Here is a 16,490-nt window from a genome sequence, read left to right on the forward strand (position 1 = left end):
TCTCGTCTCTCTTTGGAGCGGCCGAACTCTAACTGCAGGCTTGTCCCCTCCCTTCCTTAGCATACAATACGGGGGACTGGGCCAGCTTACAGACGGGGTCCTGGGCGTGGACGACTTCACCAAGAGCCACGAGCTGTGGGTCCATCCTGGCTATGACTACGTGGGCTGGCACAACAGCACCATGAGCAGCGGATTCGTGGAGATCGAGTTCGAGTTCGAGCAGGTCTTCGTGTTCAGCTCCATGAAGGTATGATGGTGGCTGCTCTAGGACCAGTAGCCTGAGTGTCGAGCATAAAAAAGGAAGCACATAGGAAAAAGGAGCAGGAGTAGGCTATTCGGCCCCTTGAGCCTGCTCCACCGTTCAATAAGATAATGGCTGATCTTGATTGTGGCTTTAACTCCACTTTCCTTCCTGCCATCCCCCCTTAATTCCCTTGACTCCCTTGTAGATCAAAAATCTAATTCAGCCTGGAATATATTCAACGACCCAGGCTTCACTGCTCTCTTGGGTAGAGAATTCCAAACACTAATGACCTGCTGAGAGGAGAAATTTCTCCTCATCCAGGACTTAAATGGGTGTCCCCTTATTCTGAACCTATTTCTCTCGTTCTAGATTCCCCACTGGGGGAAACATCCTCTCAGCATCTCTCCTGTCGAGCGTCCTCAGGATCTTAGATGCTTCAGTAAGATCTCCTTCTAAACTCCAATGAGTATAGGCCCAATCTGCTCAACCTTTCTTCATAAGACAGCCCCTTCATCCCAGGAATCAAAGCCATGAACCTTCTCAGAACTGTCTCCAATGCAAGAATATCCCCGTAAATAAGGAGACCAAAGCTGCAAGTAATACTCTAGATGTGGACTTGCCAATGCTCTGTGCGGTTGGAACAAGACTTACCTACTTTTATACTCTATTCCCCAGCAATAAAGTCCAAATATCCATTTGCTTCCCTTGCTGTACCTGCATGCTAACTGAAGGGGCTTGACACAGTAGATGCTGAGAGGATGTTTCCCCTTGACTCGATGGGCCAAATGACCTAACTTCTGCTCCTACGTCTTATGGTCTTGTTGGGGGAACCTAGAACGAGGGGGCACAGTTTCAGAATAAGGGGGGACACATTTATAACTAAGAAATTTCTTCTCACAAGAGAGTCTTTGGAATCTTCTACCCCAGAGCGAGCAGTGGGGACTAGGGGTAGAATTTGTCGTGGTGGGGGCGGGGCCATAAAATGGAGCAAGCTGTTCAAAGGCCCATTGGCTTCGGCAGGACCATAAAATTACGCCTTGGGTCATTGAATATATACAGGGCAGAGTCAGACAGGCTTTTGAACTATAAAATCCAGAGTTATGGTAGGGTGGGGTTGTTGGGGTGGGGTTGGGGGTGGGGTTGTTGGGGTGGGGTTGGGGGTGGGGTTGTTGGGGTGGGGTTGTTGGGGTGGGGTTGGGGGTGGGGTTGTTGGGGTGGGGTTGGGGGGGTGGCGTTGTTGGGGTGGGGTTGGGGGGTGGGGTTGTTGGGGTGGGGTTGGGGGTGTGGGGTTGTTGGGCTGGGGTTGGGGGGTGGGGTTGTTGGGGTGGGGTTGTTGGGGTGGGGTTGTTGGGGTGGGGTTGGGGGGTGGGGTTGTTAGGGTGGGGTTGGGGAGGTGGGGTTGGGGGGTGGGGTTGTTGGGGTGGGCTTGTTGGGGTGGGGTTGGGGGGTGGGGTTGTTGGGGTGGGGTTGGGGGGGGTGCGGTGGTGCAGGGAAGGAGGGGCAGGCAGGAAAGTAGAGTTGAGGCCAAGATCAGATCAGCCATGATCTTATTGAGTGGTGGAGCAGGCTTGAGGGGCTGAATGGCCTACCCGTTCCCCGCACCCCCAGTTCTTTAGTTTTTGGGGTCTTGTGGAAGGTGGCTGTGGAGAAGATGTTTCCTCTCGTAGGAGAATCTAAAACCAGGGGCCACGGTTTAAAAATAAGGGACTACCCGTTTAAAACGGAGATGAGGTGAAATTTCCTCTCTGAGGGTCATGAGTCTTTGGAACTCTCTTCCTGAAAAGGTGGTGGAAGCAGGGCCTTTAAATATTTTTAAGGCAGAGTTGGATAGATTCTTGGTAAACGAGGGCGGGGTACAGGTGAGGGGGGTGAAAGGTTATCGGGGGGAAGGAGGGATGCAGATTTGAGGTCGCTATCAGATCAGCCATAATCTTATTAAATGGTGGAACAGAGTCGAGGGGCCGAATGGCCTACTCCCACTCCTGCTCCTTGTTCCAATGACTAATCTCTTTGCCTAAATCTTTACCCCCCCCACCCCCCACCCCACCCCCCAGGTCCATTGCAATAACATGTTCTCCAGGCAGGTGAAGATTTTTAAATCGGTGGATTGCTACTTCAAAACGAGCTCCTCTGTTCCCTGGGAGCCCGAGCACGTCAGCACCACGATGGTCCTGGACAATAAAAACCCCAGCGCCCGTTACGTCACGGTGCCACTGAATCACCGGGCCGCTCAGACCATACGCTGCCACTTTCACTTTGCTGACTCGTGGATGATGTTCAGCGAGATTACCTTCCAATCAGGTAGGGCGGGGTGGGGGTGGGGGTGGGGTGCCGGGGATATCTCGCCAGGACTTTGGTGCAGGGTAGTAGCCAAGGCCCTATCATGTGGCTGCCCGAACTGTACGTGGTAGAATTCCTATCAATGGAGGAGACGACACTTAAGTCCCCATTCGCCTATCACTTGCCGACCTAACCTGGCTCCCAGGTTTATACAGCAACCCTTACAAAACTCTCAACCCTGTTTGCAAATCCCCTAGAGCCTCACCACCGCCACCCTTTATCTCTGTAATCTTCTATTAATTGGAAACCCCTCCAAGATCCCTGCCCTCCAGCAAATTCTGGCCTCGTGCGTCCCTGATTTTCTCGTTTCCCCATCGGCACCGCTCTCTGCCTGTCTCAAACTGACCCAATGAGAGTCGACTGTCTCTTTGCAGACCATTTAAGCTCCACTCGGTTTGAGGACAGCAGGAGATGTTTTCTTGAGACGCACAGGCCCAGGGTGGAGAGAGTAGCGATAGTCGGCCTGATCAATTGGTCGATAACTGAAGGATTACTGGATGCTGAGGAAGCCAGTTCCACTGCCCTTTCCTCAGCTAGGAACCCAGAGAAAATGGCAATAGGGCGGTCGTGATTTCCAGTGATGGATATTCCTCAGCTGCTAACCAGAAGCTAGAGCAGTTTTTGCAGTTAGAAGTTTTTGCAGTTTTTGCAGTTTTTGCAGTTAGAAGTTGCCTAGAAGTGAAAATAATGCCAAGCAAATGTAAGTCGGCTCACTACAGGGGCAGAGTTTATTAATTGATCCCATTTTACGAGGCAGGTTGCCAACTGTGGTTCAACGCAATTCATGGAGGTCTGATCACATGACCACTTGCGTCCAACCACCCTGCTCCCACACTCCCACGCCATTGGTCAACCAATATGTCCATCCTTATGGTGTATCACCTTCCCAGCCAATTGGGAAGCAAGTAGACCATTCGTTCCCTGGTTGGATGATTCTAGACCAGCAGCCAAGCAGGTTTTTTTCCTACCCCCCACCGCCCCCCCCCCCCCCCCCACCTATTTTAAATATATTTCAACATATGAACAAATGCATTCAAAGAAAACGTGTTTTTTTTAACCGTTTAGTTTGGATTTTGCTCCCAGCGGTGTCCTGGAGGCTAGACTTTCCTTCCAGGAGATGCCAGGACTGATGCTGGAGGGGATTGGCAACCTTGAGGGAGGTCAAGTGACGCAAGTGGAATTCTTTTCAACTGTTATTCTGTGCACTCGTTCACATTCACCTAAATGTTTCTGTTTTTCTTAGGTGTCAGTCCCACCACCCCCCTCGTCCCCGGCCTACAGCCTCGAGCTCCCGCCCCACGGCAAAGAGAGACCCTCGTTCCTCCAGCAGGAACGGCAACTGCCGGTTATCAGCTCACGGAGGCCATAACGCCAACCATCAGTAACCTAGGTAATGTTATTGCTACAACTGTGCTGGTGAGATTGCACTTGGAATACTGTGTACAGCTTTGGTCTCCTTATGTAAAGGGGAGGTACGCTTGCATTGGAGGCAGTTCAGATAAGGTTGCTTCCTGGGATGAAGGGGTTGTCTTATGAGGAAGGGTTGAGCAGTTTGGGCCTAAACTCATTGGAGTTTATAATACTGAGAGGATATTTCCCCTTGTGAGAGAACCTACTACTGGGGGCACAATTTCAGAATAAGGGGTTTCCCATTCGAGACAGAGATGAGGAGGAATTTCTTCTCTGAGAGTCAGTAATCTTTGAAATTTTCTATCTCAATGAGCCATGGAGGCTGGGCCATTGAATATATTAAAGAATGAATTAGACAGATTTTGATCTACAAGGCAGTCAAGGCAAATGGGAGGAAATTGAAAGCTCCTTTGCAGAGTTTATTGTAGGCCCCTATCCCCATGGATACATCAAGTATGGTTGTTCTGATTGCTAGGAAACGCCACCAGCTTGAACAGCATCGGTCGTATCGCCGTTAATATAAAGTCAGTGGAAATATTCCTAGATTTGTAGAAAAAAGTAAAAGATTTCAAATTAAAAAGTTGTTTTTTTTTTGCTGTGCATTTTGAGGGCAGCAATGAGAGAGTTCCTACACCATACAGTCCAATCATAGAGCTGCAGAGGTAGTGATGGCCCAGGGTAGGTTTTCAACAGGCCCATATTGAGAGATTGAGTACAAAAGCTAGGCGAGTACTTCAGTGCCTGCCATGACCTCAGGACATCCCAAAGTGCTTTATTGTCAAGCAAGTACTTTTTGAAGTATCGTCGCTGTTATAGTTACAGCCAATCTGCGTGCAGCAAACTCCCACAAACAACAAGGTAATAATCATCAGAGAACCTGTTTTTGTGATGTTGGTTGAGGGACAAATATTGGTCAGGACACTTTCAAAAGCTGGGATCTTTTCCATCCAGCTGACAGGGCATCAGGATAATGTTTCACCCAAACGACAGCACCTCTGACAGTGCAGCACTCCTTCCATAATGAACTTGAAGTGTCAGACTAGATTTTTATGCTCAGGTTTCCAGAGTGGGACTCGAACCCACAATGTTTGGATTTAGACCCGAGAGCTCTATCGACCAGGATAAAGCTGACACTGTGGATACCCTCCCTGCTCTTCTTTAAAATGGTGCCGTGGGCTCTTTTAAGTCCATCTGAGAGGGCAGACGGGGCCACTCTGTTTATCGTCTCATCTGAAAGACAACATTGCCAAGAATGCAGTGTTAAACTGGGGGTTCTAGTCTCTGGAGTGGGTTTTTTTTTTATTCTTTTCTTGGGAGGTGGTCATCATTGGCAAAGCCAGCATTAGTTTCCCACCCCTAATTGTCCTTGAACTGAGTGGCTCGCTAGGGCCATTTCAAAGGGCAGTTAAGAATCAGCCACATTGCTGTGGGCTTGGAGTCACATGTAGGCCAGACCAGGAAAGGGTGACAGGACATCAGTGAACCAGATGGGTTTTACCAACAATCCATGATAGTTGTAATGGTCACCATTACTGGGACTAGCTTTCAATTCCAGATTTTATTTATTGAATTTAAATCCCACCAGCTGCCGTGGTAGGATTTGAACCCCAGAAAATTAGCTTGGGTCTCTGGGTTACTAGTCCAGTAACATTACCACTATGCCACCATCTTCTCCACCCTCCTTCACTGAGATTTCAACCCACAACCTTCTGAGTCAGAGGCAAGAGTTGCTACCCACTGAGCCATGGGTCAAGCTGCACGGTAATGCTGCTTAAATCTTTCTTCTTCTTGTACCAACGCATACATTGTCTTGTCTTTGTGCCCAGATCTTGAGTCGTCTGTCTACCTCTCCCCAAACGCTGGCCGGCCTGTCCCCAAGGCCGACAGCAGCAATACCGCCATCCTGATTGGCTGCCTCGTGGCCATCATCCTCCTCCTGCTGATTGTCATCTTCATCATCCTCTGGAGGCAATACTGGAAGAAGATCCTTGGCAAGGTACGTCTCGGGGCCCAGTGTGGGCTGGGAATTCCCTAAACCTTGTAAGCCACAACCTGGCATACTGTAAACAGTTCGGACCCCCTCAAGGCACTGGAAAAGGTGCAAAAACCAGCTTTATGAGAGTGATATCAAAACTGAGAGGTTATAGCTACCAGGAAAGGTTAAGCTGGCTGAGGGCTCATTCATATAGAAAAGGGAAGGCTGAGGTAGAAGCCTTTAGCATTATTCAGCAGTTCAATTGGTTAGACATAGAGAAGCTGCTTCTCCTTGTGTGTGTGTGGTTGGGGGTTGGGGGGGGGGGGGTGGGGCAGCACAAAAGTAGGGGCCTTAATTCCGGAGGATAAATCTAGAGGAATAGAAAATGAGGCAGTAGAAATCATGCTTCAATTATACAAAGCCCTGTTTCTGCTGCGCGCTGGAGCACTGTGAGCAGTCCGGGGCACCACTCATTAGGAAAGATATATTGGCCAGAATGATGCCTGCAATGCAAGGGGAAAATCTTAAGGAAAGACTCCACAAATTTAAATTCTGTTCCCAGTAATTTCAAAGATTATGGAGTGACTTGATTGGAATTTCCGAGATACTAAGGGGAACAGGGTAGATAGCGAGAAACTATTTCCACTGGTTGGGGAGTTTAGGACTAAAGGGGGAAAGTCTAAACATTAGAGCCGGAGTGATATTAGGAAAGACTTTCACACACGCAAATTTGGAACTTCCTTCAGGAAATGGCAGATGGTGCTAGATCAGTTGTTAATTTTAATTCTGAGATTGATAGATTTCTGCTCACCAAAGGTATTGAGGGATATGGGGCACAGATCAGCCACAGATTTGTTGAATGATGGAACAGGCTTGAGGGGCTGAATAGCCACTTCATGTTCCTATGTCTCTAAGTCCCTATATCGTTTATGTAAATGGGTGAATGGTATGGTCCTTGTGAAGTACCACTTTCCACCTTTAGCAAGTTGAGTTTCCTGTTTCGGCCACGGTTCACCATCCATTCTGCTACTTACGCCCTCACACCACATGTTCTGACTTCATGACCTTATCAAAGGCCTTTTGAAAATGTTGCATTTTAATTAAATTTCTCCTGTTCTTCAGTTTATTCCTGAGCTGTTCGGGCGGAAGGTGTGGTCCCGGTCCCATTAACCCACTTGTATCCACTGGTGCTGGGTTTATTACTCTGCATTCAGTTGCCAGGGAAGATTTGATCCAGCCTGCTCCAGGGAAGATTTGATCCAGCCTGCTCCAGGGAAGATTTGATCCAGCCTGCTCCAGGGAAGATTTGATCCAGCCTGCTCCAGGGAAGATTTGATCCAGCCTGCTCCAGGGAAGATTTGATCCAGCCTGCTCCAGGGAAGATTTGATCCAGCCTGCTCCAGGGAAGATTTGATCCAGCCTGCTCCAGGGAAGATTTGATCCAGCCTGCTCCAGGGCATCAGGCATTGTGCGGACTATGACTCGGAGTTGTCTCTCGACTCCTCCAAGTTGACCCTGGAGACTCCAGGAATGGAAGATTAATCTTGTGGGTACAGCTGCAGGCATCACCGGCAAGAACAGGCCATAGGGGCAATATTGAAAATTAAAGACCAAATCTTTCACACTCCTCATGTACCCTCCATGCTCCCTCAGGTCACCCATGTCAACAGGTGGCGCTTCTATGCCCCCCTCCCCCCCCCCACCCCCCCCCCTCAATATATCCTCCATGCTTTCTACGATCACCCATGTCACCCAGTGACACCTCATGTTGTCCCCTCTGCCCAATGTAGCCCCATAGTCACTCACCCAGTGTGCACTACATACATTCTTCTAGAGCCACGAGAATGCTCCTTCAACAGCACCTTCCAAACCCGCAACCTCTACAACTGAGTGGGACATGGACAGCAAGTGCATGGGAGCACCACAGCCTGCAAGTTCTTCTCTAAGCCACACACCATCCTGACTTGGAAATATATCGCTGTCCCTTCAGTGCAGCTGGGTCAAAATCCTGGAACACCCTCCCGAACAGCACTGTGGGTGCACCTATACCACATGGACTGCAGTGGTTCAATAAGGCGGCTCACCACTACCTTCTCGAAGGCAATTAGGGATGGACAATAAATGTCGGCCTGGCCGACGACACCCACATCATATGAATGAATAAAAAAAAAAATTATTTTAAGATCTTTGGAAAAACATTTAATCTCAACAGCAACAACACAATGCTGGTCAACGTAAGGGTCAGTGTAACCTTTAAAGGACAGATCCCAATGATTATTCACTGCTTTTAATACACATCTAATCGCAATACCATGTCTCAGCATGACATTTGAAGGTGTGAAAACATTGTACACTTACCTTTCAGAACGTTCCTGACTCCTCAGCAGGCTTTTTTTTTCGCAAACTCTCAAACCTGGCGTGTTTCCAGAACCCCAGACGAAAATGGCGTGTGGGCGGAGCTGTGGGTGGTGGGAGGGGTGGCGGTTGTGATGGGTGCATTTTGCACACTAGACATTCCCAACCCACAGAAAAGGTCAGAGGAAAATGGTAGGGAATGCAGAGAAAAAAATCTGATTTGCTCCAATAAAAAAACTTAAGTGAGGCCATTCACGCATGAAACCCTCCTCCGCACCCAGACGAAAATTCGGCCCTTATGCGTGTGCTCTTTTTGTCATTTTCATTAGTTAAAAAACTTATTGGAGCTGTTGAGGAAGGGAGGAATGTGGGGAGGCTGTTTCCTTTATTCTGTGATTGCATGTGAGCATTGCTCGCAAGGCCAGCGTTTATTGCCCATCCCTAACTGCCCTTGAGAAGGTGGTGGTGAGCCTCCACCTTGAACTGCTGCAGTCCATGTGGTGTAGGTGCATGGGAGGGTGTTCCAGGATTTTGACCCAGCGGCAGTGAAGGAACAGCCGATATATTTCCAAGTCAGGATGGTGTGTGGCTTGGAGCGGAACTTGCAGGTGATGGTGTTCCCATGCATCTGCTGCCTTTGCCCTTCTAGGTGGTAGAGTTTGCAGGTGTTATGAGTTGCTGCAGTGCTTCTTGTAGATGGTACACACTTCTGCCATTATGCGTCAGTGGTGGAGGGAGTGAGTGTTTAAAGAGCTGATCAAGCAGGATGCTTTGGCTTGGATGGTGTCAAGCTTCTTGAGTGTTGTGGGAGCTGCACTCATCCAGGCAAGTGGAACGTATTCCATTACACTCCTGACTTGTTACTTGTAGATGGTGGAAAGACTTTAGGGAGTCAGGAGGTCAGCTACTTGTCACAAAATTCCCAGCCTCTGACCTGCTCTTATAGCCACAGTATTAATATGGCTGGTCCAGTTCAGTTTCTGGTTAATGGTAACTCCCAGGATGTTCATGGTGGGGTCTTCAGTGGTGCTAATGCTATTGAACGTGAAGAGAAAATGGTTGGAGATAGTCATTATCTGGCAGTTGTGCGACATGACTGTTTGACCAGGCGTGAAGCTCTGAGGTGAGAAACCTCCCGGAAACGCCCCAATCAGAGTTGGTAACCTTATCCTGCTCCCCAAACCCCACCCTCTCCCATTCGTTAATGTGCTCCTCTCCTCCTCCTCAGGCACAACGCAGGATCTTGGACGATGACCTCACCGTCCGGCTCTCCGTGCCCGGTGACACAATCGTCATCAACAACACGCAGCCCAGCGCCTCTGCAAACCACCATTCCAACCTGTACGAGCGCATCAGCTCGAGTGACCTTGAGTACCAGGAGCCCAACCGACTTCGTATGAAGCTTCCTGACCTGCCGCAAGGGGCTGAGAACTCAGGTAAGGCGTGAAGAGGGCTTGTCAGGCCAGTCATGGAAAGGAATGGCCCTTTAAGGTGTATGTTGTTAGGAAGAAAAGGAGGAGATCAGCGACCATTCAGTCAATCTGTTCGGATGGCGTTGGTCGAGCGACAAAGGCTGGGCCAGGACTCTGGCAGAGCTGCCCTACTCTTCTTCCAATAATGCCAAGGGATCTTTTATATCCACCTGAACAAGACAACAGGGTCTTTCATATACAGGAGATGATTAAGATGCTTCGAAGGTTTGACAGGGTAGCTAGGGAAAAACTGTTTCCTCTGGTGGGGGACATCTAGAAGAAAGGTCAAATAATCTTTAAATTTGAACTAGGCCATTGAGGGGTGACATCAGGAAGCACCTCTTCACATACAGGGTAGTGGAAATCTGGAACTCTCTCCCTCAAGAGCTGTCAAGGCTGGAGGTCAAACTGGACTACGATTGATAAGTTCTTGTTAGACTAGGGGCTGAAGGTTTGCAGATCCCAGGCAGATAGATGGAGTTACGACAGACATCAGCCATGATCTAATTGAATGGTGGAACTGGGTCGAGGGGTTGAATGGCTTTCTCCTGTACCTAGGCTCTTATGTTCTGGTATTATTTCAGAGTTACCGTAATTGCAGTTTCCATTTCAGAAGTTCTTCAGAACTTCCTTTTGTTCTCTGTTTTTGAAACCTAGCAGCCTTCCACCAAAGTTTCCGGAAAGCTTCCTGGAAACTTCTGAATCTGGGAATGGCGAAGTCATGGACTCCATAACATCTTAGCTTTTACTCGGTAAATCCTTCACCCCGTCTCAGCTATCTGCTGCTGAAACCCTCATCCATGTCTTCATTATCTCTAGACTAGCCTATTCCAACACACTCATAGTCAGTCTCCCACATTCTACCACCACAACCCCCACCCCCACCAAAAGTTGAGGTCATCAAAACTCAGCTGCCTGTGTCTTAACCCACACCACGTCCGATCCCCCTATCATTTTGTGTGCGTTCTCAGCCTACGTTGGCTCTTGGTTTAAAATTCTCATCTTTGTTTTCAAATCCCTCTATGGCCTCTTCCCTCCATTTTCCCTGTAATTTCCTCCAACCCTCCGAGGTATCTTCACTCATTTAATCTTGGCCTCCTGAGCATCCCTGATTTTAGTCACTCCACGTTTAGTGGTCGTGCCTTCAGTTGCCTAGGCCCTAAGATGTGGAATATCCTTTCTGCACCTCTCCGCCTCTCTACCTCGCTTTTCTCCTTTAAAACATTCATTTGAACCTACCTTTTTGCCCAAGCTTTTGGTCATCTGGTTAAATATCTCCTTATGTGACCTTGGTATTATATTTTGTTTTATAATGCTCCTGTGAAGCGCCTTGGAACGTTTTATTACGTTAAAGGTGCTATATGAATTTAAGTTGTTGTTGTATACAAATCTAATTCATGGGACAGGATGATTGGTCATCAGTCAAAAAGGATTCATTTGTCATGCGTGCTTTCTGAGACATGATTCAACTTATGCATTTCAAAGTGCAGCCATTAGGTATAGAGTACAAAAGCAAGGTTACCCTAATCCTTTACTAAACCCAGCAGGCAAATTGTGGCTCATTCTGGATACGATACTTGATTAAGTGTGTCAAGGTTTTGAGAGGAAGCAAAGGAGATTTACTAGAGTGGCGTTATGGATGAAAGATTCCAGTTTGTACCAAGGCATAGAGGAACACCACCAACTCCTTTGATTGCACCTTCCAAACTCGCAACCTTTACCACCTAGAAGGACAAGGGCATGGGAACATCACCACCTGCAAGTTCCCCTCTCTCCAAGCCGCACGCAACCCTGACTAGGGACCATATCGTTGTTTCTTTCGCCTCCCCGGGTCAAAATCCTGGAACTCGCTCCCTACAGCACCGTGGGTGTACCTGCACCGCATGGACTGCAGTGATCCAAGGAGGCAGCTCACCACCACCTTCTCGATGGGGATGGACAGCAAATACTGACCTTGCCAGTGTTACTCACGTCCTGTGAATGAGTGAAAAGAAGACTGATGATGTTTTCCTTGGAGCAGAGAAGGGTCAGGGGACATTTGTTGGAGCTGTTCAAGCTCCTTCAATGAGCTGGCAAAGACAAGACAATAAATGGGTTTATTTGTTGCTGTATGATACTATGGTTCTATTATTGTTTTGTGACAAAGGTCTGAATTCCAGTTGGGGTGATACACTTCTTCAATGATTAGGCCATGGGCAGAATACTGGTGTCTGCAACCATGATGTCTCTCAAGGCTTCTATTGCTCACAAAATCACCTTTGTTTTTGTAAGACCCAGAACAAAAATTACTCAGTTCTTTGCTCCTTGGTTTTGTGATCTAGACAAGCAAGCAGCAGTCTCCACTGAAGGCAGTTTGGTAACCCCAGAATGAATGGATTACTAAGTTTCAGTCCTGACTTAGTCTGGGTCAGATGTAGCTCACTGGGCAGAAGGTTGTGGATTCAAATCCCACTCCAGAAGCTTGAGTATAGAATCCAAGCTGACATTCCCAATGCAGTACAAAAACAGAATTACCTGGAAAAACTCAGCAGGTCTGGCAGCATCGGCGGAGAAGAAAAGAGTTGACGTTTCGAGTCCTCATGACCCTTCGACAGAACTCGAAGGGTCATGAGGACTCGAAACGTCAACTCTTTTCTTCTCCGCCGATGCTGCCAGACCTGCTGAGTTTTTCCAGGTAATTCTGTTTTTGTTTTGGATTTCCAGCATCCGCAGTTTTTTTGTTTTTTTCCCAATGCAGTTCTGAGGGAGTGCTGTACTGCTGCGGGTGTCGTCTTTCGATTGAGAAGTGAAAACCAGGTCCTACCTGCCCTCATAGGTGAATGGAAAAGAGCCCAAGCTATTGTTTCAAAGAAGAGCCGGGGTTTCCCTCTGGTCTCCAGGCCAATATCACTGAAGTAGATAATATGGGCATTATCTGATTCTGGGACATTGCTGTGTGCAAATTGGTGCTGAGTTTCCTACGATACAACAGTGAAGCTTTGGGACATGAGAAGGGTTATATAAATTAAAGTCTTTCCTTTTTTCAGTCTCGCACAATTCAGTGACCTTTTTATTGTGGAAAATTTGGGGTGTTGTTTACAATGGCAAGGTTAAGGAGCAAACTGATCAGCATGTTTGATTAAAAAGTTCATTGTTGCATTCAAAGAACATGTGTCCTGTGGTATTGGATACAGGAACCATGAGCTCTAGGCTATTGGTTCTCTAGGCTATTGGTTACAGGAACCACGTGTTGTGGCTATTGGAGAAAGAAGTGAGAAAGGAAGACTCTAAGAGTAGGACACACCATCCTAACTAAGGAAGTTAAGGATAGTATCAAATTTAAGGAAAAAGCATACAATTCCATGAAGGTTAGTGGGAGTCAGAAGATTGGACAGAATATAAAAAAGCAGCAAAGAATGACTATAAGATTAATAAGGAGGAACAAATTAGAGTACGAGAGAAAGCTAGCTAGAAATAGAAACAGTAAGAGTTTCCACAGGTATTTAAAGAGGAAAAAAAGTAAGTAAAGTGACCATTGGTCCTATAGAGAGTGAATCTGGGAAATTAATAATGAAAATAAGAAAATGGCAGATGAATTGAACAGATATTTTGCCTCAGCCTTCATTGTAGAGGATACAAATAACACCCCAGAAATAAATGTGAATGAAGAGGTGAAAGGGAGAGAGGAACTTAAAACCAGGGAAAGGGCACTGAGAAAATCATCAGAACTAAGAGGGTGACAAGTCCCCAGTCCCTGATGAACTTCATCCTAGGATCTTAAAAGCAGTGGCTGCTGAGATAGTGGATGCATTGGTTGTAATTTTCCTAAATTTCCTAGATTCTGGAAAGTTCCCATCAGATTGGCAAATAGCAAATGTAACTCCTCTATTGAAAAAAGGAGGGAGCAGAAAGTAGGAAACTACAGGCCAGTTAGCTCAACATCTGTCACTGGGAAAATGCTGGAATCTATTCTTAAGGAGGTTATAGCGGGGTACTTAGAAAACCTTAATGCAGTCAGGCAGAGTCAACATGGTTTTGTGAAAGGGAAATCATGTTTGACTAATTTGTTAGAGTTCTTTGAGGAAGTAACAAGCAACATGAATAACAGGAAACTTGTGGATGTGGTGTACTTAGATATCTAGGAGGCATTTTATAAGGTGCCATATCAAAGGTTACTACACAAAATAAGACCACAATGATCAGTGCTGGGACCTCAACTATTTACAATGTGTGTCAATGAATTGGATGACAGAACTGAATGTATGGTTGCTAAATTTGCTGATGACACAAAGATAGATAGGAAATTAACTGTCAAGGGGACATAAAGGGTCTGCAAAGGGATATACATAGGCTAAGTGAGTGGGCAAAAATTTGGCAGATGGAGTATAATGTGGGAAAATGTGAACTTGTCCACTTTGGCAGGAAGAATAGAAAAGCAGCATATTATTTAAATGGAGAGAGATTGCAGAACTGAGGTACAGAGGGATATGGGTATCCTTATACATGAAGCTCACAAAGTTGGTATGTTGGTCCAACAAGTGCTTAGGAGGGCAAATGGAATGTCATCATTTATTGCAAGGGGAATGACATATTAAAGTACAGATGTTTTGCTGCAATTGTATAAGGCATTGGTGAGACCACATGTAGAGTATTGTGTACAGATTTGGTCTCCTTATTTAAGAAAGGACATAATTGCATTAGAAGCAGTGCAGAGATTCCATCTGGCTGATTCCTGGGATGGGAGGTGGTGGTTATCTTATAAGGAAACGTTAGATAGGTTAGGCCTGGACCCACTAGAATTTAGAAGAATGAGAGGTGATCTTATTGTAACATATAAGATCCTGAGGGGACTTGACAAGGAGGATGCTGAAAGGATGTTTCCCTTGTGGGAGAGACTAGAACTATGGGAACACAGTTTAAAAATAAGGCATCTGCCATTTAAGTCTTAGATGAGGAGGAATTTTTTCTCTGAGGGTCATATGCCTGTGGAACTCTCTTCCCCAAAGAGCAGTGGAGGCAGAGTCATTGAATATTTTTAAGGCAGAGGTAGATTCTTGATACCCTTTGACTCCCTTGTTAGTCAAGGGTAGACAGGAAAATAGAGTTGAGGCCACAGCCAGATCAGCCATGAACATTTTGAATGGCGGAGCAAGTCTGAGGAGCCAAATGGCCGCCTCCTCCTAATTTTCATGCTTGTAAGAGAAAATTTTCTCTCAGAGGGTCGTTAGTCTATAGAAATTGCTTCCTCGGAGAGCAGTAGAACCTGGGTCATTGAATATTTTCAAAGCTGAGTTAAATAGATTCTTGATAGGTAAGGGAGCCGAGGGTTATGGAGGACAGACAGAAAAGTGGAGTTGAGGCCACAATCTAATCAGCCATGATACAGGAACCAAGTGTTCTAGGCTATTGGATGATGGAACCATGTGTTTACGCTATTAGATACAGGAGCTATGTGTCCTAGGCCATTAGATACAGGAGCCATGTGTTCCAGGCTATTAGATACAGGAGCCATGTGTTCCAGGCTATTAGATACAGGAGCCATGTGTGTCAGGCTATTGGACACAGGAAGCACGTGTTCTAGGCTACTGGGCACAGGAGCTGTGTGTTCTACGCTATTGGATGCTTGAAACAATTGTTCAGTGCCTTTGAATACATGAAGCATGTTTTGTAGGTCATTGAATACAGGAACCATGTGTGTTCTAGGCCATTTGATGCAGTGTGAATGTAGTTCATTGGATACATGAAGTGTGTTTCCTGCTCTATTGCCAAGTTAATGCATGTCATGGCCCACTGACTGCACAGAGGTTTTACCCTGGTGGGCACCTTTATGGGATTGAAAACCCCAGCTGACCGAACAAGTAATGAAGTGACAAATAAGCTCTGATCAGCCTCTCAAATATAGGAGTTCCCTGATTTCTAGTGAATTTTCCACCAGACATTTTTGTGTGTTCACAACATTGCATGGAAGAGATATGAAGGAAATCTTCTACATATACTCCCAACAAAACTTTGTTATATATTGACAGCTTATCGTAACCCTTCTTCATCTAACTCAACAACATCTCTTTCTGTTCCTTTCTCCTTCTTGTGTTTATCTAGCTTTCCGTTAAATGCATCAGGAAGTTACCATTATCCAGAAAGTGAATTGGACCAACCATGTAAATACTGTGGCTATGAGAGCAGGTCAGAGGCTGGGAATTCTGTGGAGAGTAAGTCACCTCCTGAATCCCCAAAACCTGTCCACCATCCACAAGGCACAAGTCAGGGGTGTGATGGAAAATTCTCCACTTGCCTACATGAGTGCAAGTCCAGTAATACTCCAGAAGCTCGACACCACCCAGGACAAAGCAGCCCGCTTGATTGGCACCCCATCCACCACAATAAACATTCACTCCCTCCACCACCGACGCATAGTGACAGCAGTGTGTACCATCTACAAGATGCACTGCAGCCACTCAGCAAGGCTCCTTCAACAGCACTTTTGAAGCTCTCAACCTTTACCACCTAGAAGGACAAGGGCAGCAGATGCATGGGAACATCACTACCTGCAAGCTCCCCTACAAACCACACACCATCCTGACTTGGAGCTGTACCACCTACACTACACAGCCTGCAGCAGTTTAAGAAGTTGGCTCACCACCACCTTCTCGAGGTCAATTAGGGATGGGCAATATATGCAACGACACCCACATCGCGTGGAAGAATACATTTTTAA

General features: G+C 46.8%; 1 protein-coding gene across 5 annotated transcripts in view; it reads left to right on the plus strand.

Moving 5' to 3' along the window:
- The window catches only part of LOC121291477 (discoidin domain-containing receptor 2-like), a 169,023-nt gene that overhangs the window by 123,120 nt on the left and 29,413 nt on the right, over positions 1-16,490 (plus strand). For all 5 annotated transcript variants that reach the window (XM_041212709.1, XM_041212708.1, XM_041212713.1 and 2 more), the window contains 5 exons: positions 61-247; positions 2,299-2,545; positions 3,828-3,974; positions 5,821-5,990; positions 9,553-9,760. In XM_041212709.1, coding sequence (XP_041068643.1) covers positions 61-247; positions 2,299-2,545; positions 3,828-3,974; positions 5,821-5,990; positions 9,553-9,760 — 959 coding nt within the window. The remainder of the gene's footprint in view (positions 1-60; positions 248-2,298; positions 2,546-3,827; positions 3,975-5,820; positions 5,991-9,552; positions 9,761-16,490) is intronic.

This window comes from Carcharodon carcharias, chromosome 19 (genome assembly GCF_017639515.1).
Source record: "Carcharodon carcharias isolate sCarCar2 chromosome 19, sCarCar2.pri, whole genome shotgun sequence".
NCBI lineage: Eukaryota > Metazoa > Chordata > Chondrichthyes > Lamniformes > Lamnidae > Carcharodon > Carcharodon carcharias.